At 43.8% G+C, this 14,497-nt stretch overlaps 1 protein-coding gene across 6 annotated transcripts in view; it reads left to right on the top strand.

Annotated features, from left to right (window-relative positions):
- The window catches only part of mrvi1 (murine retrovirus integration site 1 homolog), a 120,191-nt gene that overhangs the window by 30,269 nt on the left and 75,425 nt on the right, over nt 1-14,497 (top strand). For 5 of the 6 annotated variants that reach the window (XM_060838994.1, XM_060838992.1, XM_060838991.1 and 2 more), the window contains exons 2-5: nt 4,011-4,137; nt 7,347-7,494; nt 11,752-11,824; nt 12,799-13,005. In XM_060838994.1, the coding sequence (XP_060694977.1) occupies nt 12,937-13,005 (69 nt within the window). In that variant the 5' untranslated portion in view covers nt 4,011-4,137; nt 7,347-7,494; nt 11,752-11,824; nt 12,799-12,936. The remainder of the gene's footprint in view (nt 1-4,010; nt 4,138-7,346; nt 7,495-11,751; nt 11,825-12,798; nt 13,006-14,497) is intronic. The other variant, XM_060838990.1, reaches the window with a different exon arrangement.

The following is a 14,497-nucleotide window of genomic DNA, read 5'->3' as shown; positions in this document are numbered from 1 at the left end:
GCATAGTTCTTCTATTTCTCCCTTCTTCGGATCTTGGTAGCATGTGACTTGATGTTTGAGTTACATCATCATGTTCACTATTAAATATTCCCATTATGGTCCATATGTTACACCTGAAAGACACATGATCTGGCAATAATCACCTTGCTGTCTGCTGATCCTTGCTAGCCTAATTCAATATGTGGAAGGTGTTAGCCCCCTGTGTTCTCTGTCTATGACCTGATGTTTAGATTGATTCTAATCTAATAAGTGAGATAACAGTGTTTTACATAAATTCCTGCAGTTTTGAGCTCAGAGTGCTACATGAATGTATGGAGTTTTTGAGCAAAGTGCAATGTAACTCTGCAATACAAATTCACTCCACAAAATATATGTGTGCATGTGGGTCTTTGTCTGTCTGTGCGTGTCTGTCTGTCTGGGGTGGGGGTTGTGTGTGCTCAAAAACTGCATACATTCATGTAGAACTCTGAGCTCAAAAACTGCAGGAATTTATGTAAAACACTGTTATCTTACTTATTAGATTAGAATCAATCTAAACATCAGGTCATAGACAAAGAACACAGGGGCTAACACCTTCAACATATTGTCTAGCTATCACCATTGTTAACAGCTAACCCGAGAATGCAACTTTAAAAAGAAGGGTTTTGTGATTTACACATGAAAGAAGTGAAACTATCACTGTATTCTAACCGTTGAAAGGCTTGACAGACAATCAATTTTTCAATGTATAATTTCAGTTACATCACACTGCGAATTTTTGCTCTAAATTCTGTGTTACGATCGAGCCCTCCACAATCACCTGATGAAGGAACGTCGCTCCGAAAGCTAGTGTGCTTCCAATTAAACCTGTTGGACTATAACCTGGTTCTGGATCAGTGGTGCTGGAAGAGCACAGCAGTTCAGGCAGCATCCAACGAGCAGCGAAATCGACATTTCGGGCAAAAGCCCTTCATCAGGAATAAAGGCAGTGAGCCGGAAGCATGGAGAGAAAAGCTAGAGGAGGGTGGGGGTGGGGAGAGAGTCGCATAGAGTATAGTGGGTGAGTGGGGGAGGAGATGAAGGTGATAGGTCAGGGAGGAGAGGGTGGAGTGGATAAGTGGAAGAGGAGCTAGGCAGGTTGGACAAGTCCGGACAAGTCATGGGGACAGTGCTGAGCTGGAAGTTTGAAACTAGGATGAGGTGGGGGAAGGGGAAATGAGGAAGCTGTTTAAGTCCACATTGATGTCCTGCAGTTGAAGTGTTCCGAGGCGGAAGATGAGGCGTTCTTCCTCCAGGCATCTGGTGGTGAGGGAGTGGCGGTGAAGGAGGCTCAGGACCTTCATGTCCTTGGCAGAGTGGGAGGTGGAGTTGAAATGTTGGGCCACGGGGCGGTGTGGTTGATTGGTGCGGGTGTCTCGGAGATGTTCCCTAAAGTGCTCTGCTAGGAGGCGCCCAGTCTCCCCAATGTAGAGGAGACCGCATCAGGAGCAATGGATACAATAAATGATATTAGTGGATGTGCAGGTAAAACTTTGATGGATGTGGAAGGCTCCTTTAGGGCCTTGGATAGAGGTGAGGGAGGAGGTGTGGGCACAGGTTTTACAGTTCCTGCGGTGGCAGGGGAAAGTGCCAGGATGGGAGGGTGGGTCGTAGGGGGACGTCGACCTGACCAGGTAGTCACGGAGGGAACGGTCTTTGCGGAGGGCGAAAAGGGGTGGGAAGGGAAATATATCCCTGGTGGTGGGGTCTTTTTGGAGGTGGCGGAAATGTCGGCGGATGATTTGGTTTATGCAAAGGTTTGTAGGGTGGAAGGTGAGCGCAAGGGGCGTTCGTCCTTGTTACGGTTGGAGGGGTGTGGTCTGAGGGTGGAGGTGCGGGATGTGGACGAGATGCGTTGGAGGGCATCTTTAACCACATGGGAAGGGAAATTGCGGTCTCTAAAGAAGGAGGCCATCTGGTGTGTTCTATGGTGAAACTGGTCCTCCTGGGAGCAGATACGGCGGAGGCGGAGGAATTGGGAATACAGGATGGCATTTTTGCAAGAGATAGGGTGGGAAGAGGTGTAATCCAGGTAGCTGTGGGAGCCGGTGGGTTTGTAAAAAATGTCAGTGTCAAGTCGGTCGTCATTAATGGAAATGGAGAGGTCCATGAAGGGGAGGGAGGTGTCAGAGATGGTCCAGGTAAATTTAAGGTCAGGGTGGAATGTGTTGGTGAAGTTGATGAATTGCCCAACCTCCTCACGGGAGCACGAGGTGGCGCCAATACAGTCATCAATGTAGCGGAGAAAGAGGTGGGAAGTGGTGCCGGTGTAATTACGGAAGATCAACTGTTCTACGTAGCCAACAAAGAGACAGGCATAGCTGGGGCCCATACGTGTGCCCATGGCTACCCCTTTGGTCTGGAGGAAGTGGGAGGATTCAAAGGAGAAATTGTTAAGGGTGAGGACCAGTTCGGCCAAACAAATGAGAGTGTTGGTGGAAGGGTACTGTTGGGGACGTCTGGAGAATCTGGTGTTGTGTGATTTTTAACTTTGCACACCCCAGTCCAACACCAGCATCTCCAAATCATTGGTTCTAAGGAACTTTGAGTGATGCTGAGACTGTGAAAGGTGTTGACCAAATGGAAATCTTTTTTCTGTGCTGATGTTTGTGTAGTCTAATGAAGGGAGGTGGAAATTGACCACAACTGGCAATGACACTCCATATCTGGACAATAGCAGGCATATATGGAAAGCAAGATTGTACACAGTGCTCCAATTATGATCCAATCAAGGTACAAAACATGTTTAACAGAAAATATACTGTGACCGCATCTGGGAGGGTACAAACATGAAAGGAAGTGGTGAACGCAGCGAGTAGACTGACTGAAGCCACAGACTACGAATGGTGAAAACAGAGAGATAGTTCTGTAAGTCAGAGAGTGAACAATGCAACAGAGATGCTAAATGAAATGCTATCCCAATGAGCAAAGCAAAGCAAATATTGGGAAATGTTAAAAGGTCAGTGTTGAGCCAAGGTGGTGATGAAATTCAACTGCCTCATTATTAATAGACCTAAACAGACTTAAATTAATGCTTGCACAATAGTCACCCAAGTTCAATAAGGAATGCAGCTATTGAAAAGACACAGAAAAGAGAAACCAGAATGAATGAGGAGTTGGAGTGACTGGATAATGAGGAATGCTTGTGTTATTTAGACAAGTTCTCAATGAGAGAATATTGTGAAATAATCCTATTGCTGTTTTTAGGGTTCCACCAGGACTAAACTAATGCAAAGCATTACAGGCTGTTTGCCCATATCCAGAATAGTAAAGCCAAGCAGCAAGGCCTGTGCTTGAAGAGTGTTAAATTCAAAACAAATTTGTATGAAAAGTATTGGTGACTGAGGGTTCATTTTCTAGAACAGGATATGGAAAAAGATGATAGAAGCAGAAGGTGTTGATTCCTTCCACTTCCAGCTCGGCGAACAGAACCATTCCTTCCACTGCAAATTAAAGAGATCTCTTTCACATTCAATGTCCTGTAATATGACTGCACTTGCAACTTTTGGCATGACATGTGGTGAGTGTAGCATAACTTGAGAGGAACAGATGAAGGTTTATGGTTCACAAAGCTTTCCACCACTGGGGGTTTTCTTTATCTGGTGTCTGGCCTATTATAAACTCACTGTTAGAGACTGACCACTGTAATTAGTCAGTAGCTGTATTATTGTTGAGTTATGTGATTATGGAGATTGTAGAAGGTGAGCCGATGGACCATGGGTGTTTTATGTATCTAGCAATTCTGAAGTTCCTGTGTTCAGCAATCCAGGAGTAAGGTAAATAATCTACATTTAAGAATATAAACGTTTCCTTACATGAAACAACACCTTCACAAAATTCAGAATAGTATAATTCAGTCTTGTCAATTTTGCAGAATAGGATGTACACATTTCTGAATTCTACGTTCCCTCTGTTTTAAGTTATCGTTTGTTTGAAAGTACTGAATAAGCTTTTGTTTTATATCAAATTTACAATCAATTCTCTCAATACAGAAACAGGAAATAGATGTGTGGCCTATTACTCAGGAGATCCTTGTTCATTTACAGCAACAGTCCTCCAGTATCTACAATGGGCTATACTCAGATCATGGAGGCTGGGAACTGCACACACCTCTCTTAGGTAAGAGGAAATAACTTGCAACTCTATTGCTACTTTTGCAGAGACAGTGGAGTACTTCTGAAATGTAGCCCTGTTATAATGTAGGAACAAAAACAGAAGTTGCTAGATAACCTCAGCAGGTCAGGCAGCATATATGGAGAGAAATCAAAGTTAATGTTTCAGCTCCGATGGCCCTTCCTCAGAACCAATGGTGGTTAGGAAAATGTCGGTCTATATGGAGAAGATGGGGGCTGTGGCAGGCATGTAAAGACTAAAAGATAAGTTGGGATAGAGCCCAAAGAAAGAGAAGAACAGTAGGACAAACAAAGGAGTTGATAGCAATCTGGCTGGGAGGATGAATGTCTATTAATAGAGACTGTTAGTGGCTAACAATAGGTAGTGTCTAATGGCAGACTATGTAAAAACAAAGCTTGGTGTATGTGGTAGGGGGCTCGGGCCTGGGGGAGTTCAGACCATAACATTATTGAACTCGATATTGAGTCCAGAGTGGAAAGTGGATCCCCAAGTGGAAAATGAGATGTTGTTGTTTCAGTGTGCCCTGAGCTTCACTGGAACACTGTAGCTAGCCTGAGACAGAGATGTTGGCCAGGGAATAGGGTGGTGTGTTAAAGACGCAGGCAGAATGTAGATGTTCTGTGGAGCTGTCTCCCAGTCTATGCTTTGTTTCCCCAGGATAGAGGAGACCTATTTGGGCGGCACGGTGGCACAGTGGTTAGCACTGCTGCCTCACAGCGCCTGAGACCCGGGTTCAACTCCCGCCTCAGGCGACTGACTGTGTGGAGTTCGCACGTTCTCCCTGTGTCTGCGTGGGTTTCCTCTGGGTGCTCCGGTTTCCTCCCACAGTCCAAAGATGTGCAGGTTAGGTGAATTGGCCATGCTAAATTGCCCGTAGTGTTAGTTAAGGGGTAAATGTAGGGGTAGGGGTATGGGTGGGTTTCGCTTCGGCGGGTCGGTGTGGACTTGTTGGGCCGAAGGGCCTGTTTCCACACTGTAAGTAATCTAATCTAATCTAAAACCACATTATGAGCAGCAAATGCAGTAGACTAGATTGAGAGAAGTGCAGGTAAAGTGCTGCTTCATCTGGAAGGTATGTTTGGGTCATTGGATACTGAGAAGATAAATGAGCAAATGTTACACCTTCGGCAGTTACAGGGGAAGGTACAGTGGGGCTGTGGCAGAGTGTTGAAGAGTTAAGGAAGAGTGGACCAGTGGGCAATGGTGGGAACGGTCCCTGTTGTAATGTAAGAAATGTACAGTAAGCTCCTGTAAACTGCAGTAATGTAAATGACAAAATAATGTGTTTCAGTGCTAAAGGTTAAGGGCTAAATATTAACCAGGATACCAAGAGAAACTGTCCTGTTTTTCTTTGGTTTTTATTTCAACCTGGGAATGTAGACTTGGCCTCGGTTGAACAATTCACCCAAAAGACTAGGAAATAATGTTCCTGAAATTGGCCATGTGAACCATTGAACCTGGTCTGTTATTCATTGATATCAAGCCTAATCTTTGACTAGATTCCATTTTCTCACCAGTTCCTGAATTCCTTAATTCCGCAGTGCCCAAATATCCATAATTGTGAATGGGTTCAACAACTGAACATCCATTGGCCCCTGGATTGCAATGATTCGTCACCCTCTAAGTGAAGTAATTTTCCACTTCAGTTCAAAATGGCCAGCCCCTTATTGTTTAAGTATGCATCCTAGTTCTGAACTCTCTAGCTAGGTTAGAGGGCCTCACAGTATTCCTTTCGGAAACTTAAATGGTTCAATCAGATTATACCTCTAACAGTGCAATGATCCTGCAATGTGGCCCATCCCACAGTGTTATGTTCTGTCGGTGATCCTCGGGTTTAACGCATAATGGCAAGTGTCTGTGCTGTTTTGTGTCGCTGCCTTTTTTATAGCGTGAGGAGGGGAGTGTCTCTTATAGAGACAACTTGTGCTCAATAGAGGCACCCATTCCCACCCTAGCCAAGCTAGACCTTTTTCAGTAACTGCTGCAGTTCTATAAAAGTCCACTAGTTGCAGTGACATTACGGAGAGTATTGAAATGCTGTCCATTTGCTTGGCTGGCAACACATGGAGGTAGAACATTGTCCTAACCTAAACCATCTATTACTCCAACCAGCAGAGAGTTTACGCCTGATTCCCACTGGTTCCAGTTATGCTAGGGCTCCTTGATGCCACACTTGGTTTAATGTGCCTTTAAGGCTATCACTCTCACCTCAACTCTGGAATTCAACTCTTTTGTCCATATTTGAACCAATATGGGGTCATGAGCTGAGTGGTCTGGTGGAACCCAAAACTGGGTGTCAGTGAGCAGATTATTGCTGAGCACTTGCAATATTTGATAGTTCTGTTGATGACACTTTCCATCACCTTACTAATGATCGAGTAAACTGATGGGATAGTAATTTGGCAGATTGGATATGTCCTGCTTTTTGTGTGTGGGACATATCTGGGCAGTTATCCATATTGTCAGATAGAGTGATGTAGCTGTACTGGAACAGCTTGGCCATGGCTGCAGCAGATTCTGAAGCACAAGTCTTCAGTACTATTGCTGGAATGTTGTCAGGGCCCATTGTCTTTGCAGTATCTTGTCATCACCATGCTCTCATTCTGTAACATTGTAGCACTCCCTCATTGCAGTCCCTCTGACATTGCATCATTCACTCTGTGCTGTCCTCTGACAGTGCAACCTCAAGCCAGATGCAAAAACAGAAATTGTTGCTGAAACTTAGCAGGTCTGACAGTGTCTGTGGAGAGAAAGCAGAGTCCAGTGACCCTTCTTCAGAACTGAAGCCAAATGAACTGCCTCAAGCCATCTAGTGACCTGAGAGCCTTAAAGTAGGTGTAGGATGACCTGGCCCAGCAAAGACAGATTCATTCCCTAACATTTCAGCTGAAGCACCAGGTAATTGCCTTGTGTAAAATCCTAACCCATGTCTCTGAAGTGGGTGTTGCACGTATAACGTCCAGATTCAGAGGCAAGATGAAATGTGATAATTAAATGGTTTCGCTCATCTTTAGTATTCTACTGGTTTTGCAGATAACAGTAATCAGAACACAAATTGAGTCTAAGGTGTCATTCGGGCGATAAGATCCAGAAAGAATGTATCAGTTCCTTTATGATTGCTATCTCAACAACTTGACAATTGATAGACATACCACCCAGTCAGAATTCATTTCTGTTGTGTTTTAATGTCACAGATGCCCTTAATCTAGAACATTCGTCAAGTTGTCCATCATTTGGAAAGTTACTGGGTTTAAGACAATTATCATTGGGTCACAGTCAGTTAGAAGGAGAGAAACATTCATCATCAACTGAAGACAAAAAGACACAGAAAACCAGCAACAGGTAAAACTCAAATATACTCTAATTGCCATGCAATGAAATATGCCACTGATTGGAATACCATGGTGACCCAAATGCTTATATCATGCACTGAAGCAACTATACTTCCTCAATACTGATTCTTTGATAGTGCTCAGTAAAAGTAATGGTTTGGAGGTGCCGGTGTTGGACTGGGGTATACAAAGTTAAAAATCACCCAACACCAGGTTATACTCCAACAGCTTTATTTGGAATCACTAGCTTTCGGAGTGCTGCTTCTTCATCAGGTGGTTGTGGAGTATAATATCGTAAGACACAGAATGTATAGCAGATGTTTACAGTGGGATGCAACTGAAATTATATATTGAAATCCAGGTCTTTTTCAGTATATAATTTCAGTTGCACCACACTATAAACTTTTGCTATAAATTCAGTGTCCTACGACCTTATACTCCACAACCACATGACGAAGGAGCAGCGCTCCGAAAGCTAGTGCTTCCAAATATACCCGTTGGACTATAACCTGGTGTTGTGTGACTTTTAACTTAGTGAAACTAAAGTTGCCACAGTCTTACCAGACCATAGGGCTTCTATTTCATTAGAGAGAGATAACTGGTGTTGGTTTAATCTGAGTGTCACCACGCCTCAGGCAAAGGAAGAGATTGAGAAGGAGAGTCTTCCATAGCACTTCAGATAGTGGGGGAATTGACATCATTCTACATTGCAAACCAGCCCTCCAGCCAACTGAGCTAACCAACACTGATCCCGAGCTCTTCAGTATTAGCTTTTTGACATTGCAGCACTTCCTCAGTGTTGACTTTTCAACACTGTGCACTCCTTCTGTGCTGACTTTTGGACACTGCAGTGCTGCCATAGTGCTGACTCTTTGACAGTATAGCACCCCCTCAGTACTCCCCTTCTGATACTGAAGTACTCCCTCATTGTTGTCACTGCAACAGTGCAGCACTGCCTCAGTGTTGCCCCTCTAAAACTGAAGTACTCACTTACTACTGTCATTGCGGTACTGCAGCACCCCCTCAGCACTCCTCTCTGACCCTGAAGCACTCCCTCTCTACAGTCACTGTGATAGTGCAGCACCCCCTCAACACTCCCCTCTAAACTAACGCACACCCTCACTGCAATAGTGCAGCACTGCCTCAGTACTGATTTTCAGACACTGCAGCACTTACTGAGTAGAGTTCTCTCTGAAAAGGATCATTCTCTTAATACTGTCTGTCTGGAAGTACAGTGCTTTTTCAGTGCAGTTGCCCTGACAGTGTAGCACTCCCTCAGTACAGCCAATGTGACTGTACTGCATGCCCTCAGCATTGATCCTCATGCCATATGGCACTGCCGCAGGGCCTGTCTGATAATGCATGTTCTATCAATACTGCCCCTCTGACAGTGCAGCATTCCATCACTACCAGCACTCTGACAGTGCAGCACTCACTCAGGACTGTTCCTCAACAATCCCTCAGTGCTGCGTCTTCAAATGTAGATGACTACTTCAGGACTGGCCACTGATTGAGGGGTCGTAGTGATGAAGTGCTGCACTATTGAAGGTCTAGAGAGAGTACAATGTAGGTTTACAAGATTGATACCTGGACTTCAGGGGTTACATTATGAGGAGAGATTATACAAATTAGGCCTGTTTTCTCTAGAATTTAGAAGGTTAGGAGGGGTGATCTGATATTAACAGGAAAAGACAGGATAGATAAAGATAACCTGTTTCCACTGTTTAGGAATTCTCGGATTTAGGGGCACAGTCTGAGCATTATGGCTGACCGTTTAGGAGAGATGTTAGGAAGCATGTCTGCACACAATGATAGTAGATATTTGGAACACGCTTCAACTCTGGAGCTTGGTGACCAGTGGTATTCCATAGGGATCGGTTCTGGGACTTATGCTCTTTGTGCGATTTTTATAAATGACACGGGTAGAAAGTAGAAGGGTGGTTTAGTAAATTTGCCGATGACACGAAGGTTGGTGGAGTGGTGGATAGTGTGGAGGGCAGTTGTGGGTTGCAACAGGAATTGATAGGATGCAGAACTGGGCTGATAAGTGGCAGATGGAGTTCAACCTGGAAAAGTGTGAAGTGATACATTTTGGAAGGTTGAATATGAATGCAGAATACAGGGCTAAAGGCACGATTCTTGACACTGCAGAACAACAGAGGGATCTGGTAGTCAATATCCATAGATCCCTCAAAGTTGCCACCCAAGTTGATAGGGTTGTAAAGAAGGCGTATGGTGTGTATTGGCTTTCATTAGCAGGGGGTTTGAGTTTAAGAGCTGTGAGGTTATGCTGCAGCTCTTTCGAGCCCTGGTAAGACCATACTTGCAATATTGTGTTCAGTTCTGGTTGCCTCATTATAGGAAGGATGTGGAAGCTTTACAGAGGGTGCTGAGGAGATTTACCAGGATGCTGCCTGGACTGGAGGGCATGTGTTATGAAGTAAGGTTGAGGGAGCTAGGGCTTTTCTTACCGGAGCAAAGAAGGAAGAGAGGTGACTTGATGAAAGGCATAAATAGAGTGGATAGCCAGAGACTTTTTCCCAGGGCGGAAATGGTTATCATGAGGGGTATAATTTTAAGCTGATTGAAGGAAGGTTTTGGGAAATGTCAGAGAGTGGTGGGTGTGTGGAATGCACTGCCAGCAGTGGTAGTAGAGTCAGATACATGAGGGAGACTTAAGCGACTCTGGGATAGGCACATGGAAGACAGCACTATGAAGGGTGTGTAGGTTCTGTGATGTACTGTTGTATGTTCTATGTTCTGTGTTAAAATGCAATGAATTAAGGATCAGTCATTAACTTTAAATCTGAGCAGGAAATTCTTGTAAAGCAAAAGCATTGAGGGAGATGGGCCAAAGGCATGTATATGAAGTTAGGCCACAGATCAGCCATGATTTCATTGAAAGGTGGAACTAGCTGGAGGGGTGAATGGCATATTCTTTTTCCTATGTTACTATATATACTCCTTTAGCACAGACCTCCTGACAGTGTAGCATTGGCAAGGCAGCACTCCCTCAGTACTAACCCTTAGAAAGTGCAGCACTCTTTCAGTACTAACCACCTGATAGTGCAGAGCTTACTCTGTACGGGCCATTTGAATTGCGAATCTTCCCCAGTACTGACCATCCAACAGTGCAGCACTCCTTCAGTACTAACCCTCCGATAGGGCAGCACTCTTCAGTGCTCTCCCTCTGACAGTGCAGAACTTTCTTTAGACTTCCTCATTGACATTGTAACGCTTTCTCAACAATGATTCTTCAGCACTGCATTTTCCCTCAGGACTCTCCATTTGAGAGGGCTGCACCCCTTCAGGGTAGTCTGTTTTACAGTGCAATTCTCCCTCAGGATTGGCTTCTGAAAGTGCAACACTGTCATTACTGCTGCTTTCTCAGTACAGTCTTCCTTCAGTACAGATGCTCCAAAGCATAGCAACACTGTGGTTAGCTCTGCTGCCTCACAGTGGCAGGGATCCTGGTTCATTTCCAGCCTTGAGTGACTATCTGTGAGGACTGTTTCCTCGTGTCCACATGGATTTCCTCCGGGTGCTCTGGTTTCCTCCCACAGTCCAAAGATGTGTAGGTTAAGTGGATTGGCTATGGTATGTGCAGGGTTATAGGGATGGGATGGATCTGAGTGGGATGCTCCTCAAAAGGCCAGTGCAGACTCAATGGAATGAATGGCCTCATTCCGCACTGCAAGGATACTGTGCAATGATTCAATGAAAACTGTAGAGCAATGCAGCATTCCTTCAGTGCAGCAACTATACTTCCTAAGTAATAACTCTTCGATCGTGCAAGGCCAGTTTCTCTGACAGTGCAATATTCCTTCAGTACTAACTCTCATTTCTGCCATTCTGACAGTGCAGCACTTCCTTAGTACTACCTGTCTGAAAATGTAGTGCTCCCTCAGGGCTATCCCTTCAGTACTCTATCAGTACTATCCCTCTGACACTGAAGCAGTATATTACACTGCCAATATTGCAGCATTCCCTCAGTCAGTACTGTTCCTTTTGACAATGCCACTCTCCCTCCCTTCATTGCACTGAAAGCAGCAGCCCGGAATCTGTTTTCAAATCCCTGAAATACAATTTGTATCAATGGCTTTGTGAATCATAAGCAAAGGTACCACTCACTGTGTCACTGTTGGATACTGCACTGCTTGGGCTGGAGCCTCACAAAAGAAGCAAAAATAATAAATTATTTTACTGTTTGAAGATTGTAGGAGTAGCTATCAAATTTTATCTTTATTTTATTTCTTATTTTATTAAGGAACAGCTCCCAGGAAGCTGTTGAAGAGCAAAGATTAAGCCCAGAATCTGAAGTACAGACTCCAGCATCTGCAGTAAGTCTGAAGTTTCCCCATCGCTTCCTCACATGTACGGACAATTACAGGGCAACATGATCTAAATTCAGAATCTTTCAAATACTTCATCCATGTTTGGAATATGGCCCCTGTGACCATAAGTTCCTGGAGGCTGCACTTTGAATTCCACAGGGACGGGAGCAGCTCATTTAATTCAGTGATCTTTATCTGACAACATACTTTAGCTTGATCATCACCCACTGATCCTCTTCAATGCCTTTTACATTAATAACCCAAACATATCCAAATACTTTAATGACATAATTGTATGTTGAAGAATCGTTAGAATTGCAGATTCAAACAGCACCGAATGAACCCCTTCAGCTCTTTGTGTATATGCCAGGTCTTTGAAAAAGCGATCTATTTGTTCTGTCTAGCTACCCTTTCCACTCAGCCCTGCTATTGTTTTCAAGCATTTATCTGATTCCTGTTTTTGAAGCTACTGTTGAATCTCCTTCCACTGCCCTTAGAGACAGCACATTCCAGACCGTAATCCCTTGCTCCACTGGAATCATTCTCCTCACTTTCACTCTGGTTCTTTTGCCAATAACCTCAATGTCACATCTAATTGCAGCTATTTATTACATAGACTATAAGGCTGGAAAAGTAATGTTTGCAGAGCCTCTAATTGGACTGAATGTAGTGGGCTCCACATGTAATCCATTGATTTCCAAGTATTTGCTTGGAAGCTGTATTTTAGTTAGGTGAGTCATGAAGAATACAGAAACAATGAAGAGTCGGTGGAGGACATAGCCACATTACAGTCAGCACCTTTGCTGCTCTCTTTTGGATTGGGTATGTTGTTCTTTGGCTGATGGATTGTTTTTCTTTAGAGATAATTTTAATTGAAACTTGAAATCTGAAATTTGTTTTCAGCCTCTCTGGTGTTTCCATGTTGAACAACATACTTTTTAATTTGGGTTTGACTGGCTTTCCCTTTTATATGCAAACAGCTATCGGACGAAGAAGATTACGCCCCGTCTTCCTCTCTTCGAGCTTTGCTGAACCAATTTGTTTTGCCAGGGGCCAACCCATCTTGCCCTTCCCTTGGTTCTCTGACTCGCAGTCCACATTGTATCATAGCTCCCACCATGCCCACCCTGCCTGAGGAAGAAGAAGGAGGCGAGGATCAGGAAAGAATGCAGAGTTCTTCATCCAGTGTAAGCAACAACTTACTGCAGAATCACACTTCTGTTTTTTATAATAACCAAACTCATTATTATCTTCTCAGACAGTTGCAGTGTTGCTTCCTAGTTTGAATACAACACAAATGACTGATGGCTATCTATCAGGATAGGAAATAGGCTGAAGTTATAAACATAAATGCAGAAAGAGAGAGAGAGATAAAGGAGGAGGTGATTTTAATCCTGAGCAGTCCATGAGTTTAATGACTAGACCACAGACATGTCAAAATGGGCAGGAAGTGGCAGAACATCAGACCCAAAATAACTGAATGAGAGAGACATGGAATGTTTTTGAAGTGTGGTCAATGTTATAAAGTAGAAAACATGTCAGCCAATTTGTTCAAATGAGGTCCACAAACAATAACAAAACACATGATCTGATAATTTACTTTAATGATATTGATTAAGGAATTGTCCTGGACATAATGAATAATTCCATTAATCCTCTTTGCAATAGTGTCTGTAAGATCTTTTACAACACCATGAGTGCAGATAAGGTCTTGGCTCATCTAAAAGTTGGCAGTTCCAACTGCGCTGCTTTCATGCAATATTTCCCTGGATTGGATTATTTGCTCAAATTCCTGGAGTGGGCCAAAACACAAGACCTTCTGATTGAGAGGTCCAAGTGCTACCAATGTACTAGGATGGATACAACACTATTCTCTTCATCAATGTACAGAGGGAGCAGTGTATACCATCTACAAAATGCGCTGACAGCAACTGACCAAGATGCTTCCAACAGCACTGTCCACACCCGCAACATTTACCACCTACCTCCAAGTCACACCCTATCCTCACTTACAATTAAATCACTATTCTTTCACTACCACTGGATTAAAATCCTGGAAAGCCATGATAGCACTATGAGTGTACAGACTGCAGCGGTTCAAGAAGGCAGCTCACTATCACATTCTCACGGGCAATTAGGGCTAAGCAATGAATACTGGCCTAGGCAGAGACATCTCTGCCCACCTCCTTGTGAGCATTTTTTTTAAAAGGAGAAACCCAAAAAGCCCCTCAAGCTTGCAGCACCATCCAATACAACTTTTGACCTTAAACCCACACTCCAACTCATATCCCTTGATCCTTGAGAGGCCTAAATCTCAGCCTTAAGTGTATTCATTGATGAGGTAGAGAATTCCAAAGATTCATATCCCTCTGAATGAAGAAATGCCTCCTTAACTCAATCCTATCAAACCTTTATCTTGAAATGGTGTCCCAAGCAAAGGAAAACAGACTCACAATGATTATACCTACAGCCATCTGCCTACTATCCATTCTGAGCCTGAGTGATCAGGGCCATTCCCATACTCCTCTTAACCCCCCATATCTCTCACACATGCATGCACACAGTGTTTGATTTGCTTTGATTTATTGTAGTCACATGTACCTAAGTACAGTGAAAAGTTGTTTTACGAGCAGTACGGGCAGATCATAGCAAACAAGGACATACAGATCATAGGGTGCC

Source organism: Hemiscyllium ocellatum, chromosome 18 (assembly GCF_020745735.1).
Source record: "Hemiscyllium ocellatum isolate sHemOce1 chromosome 18, sHemOce1.pat.X.cur, whole genome shotgun sequence".
Taxonomy (NCBI): domain Eukaryota; kingdom Metazoa; phylum Chordata; class Chondrichthyes; order Orectolobiformes; family Hemiscylliidae; genus Hemiscyllium; species Hemiscyllium ocellatum.
The sequence above is the reverse complement of the archived record's forward strand: the minus strand, read 5'-3'. Positions and strand labels throughout refer to the sequence as shown.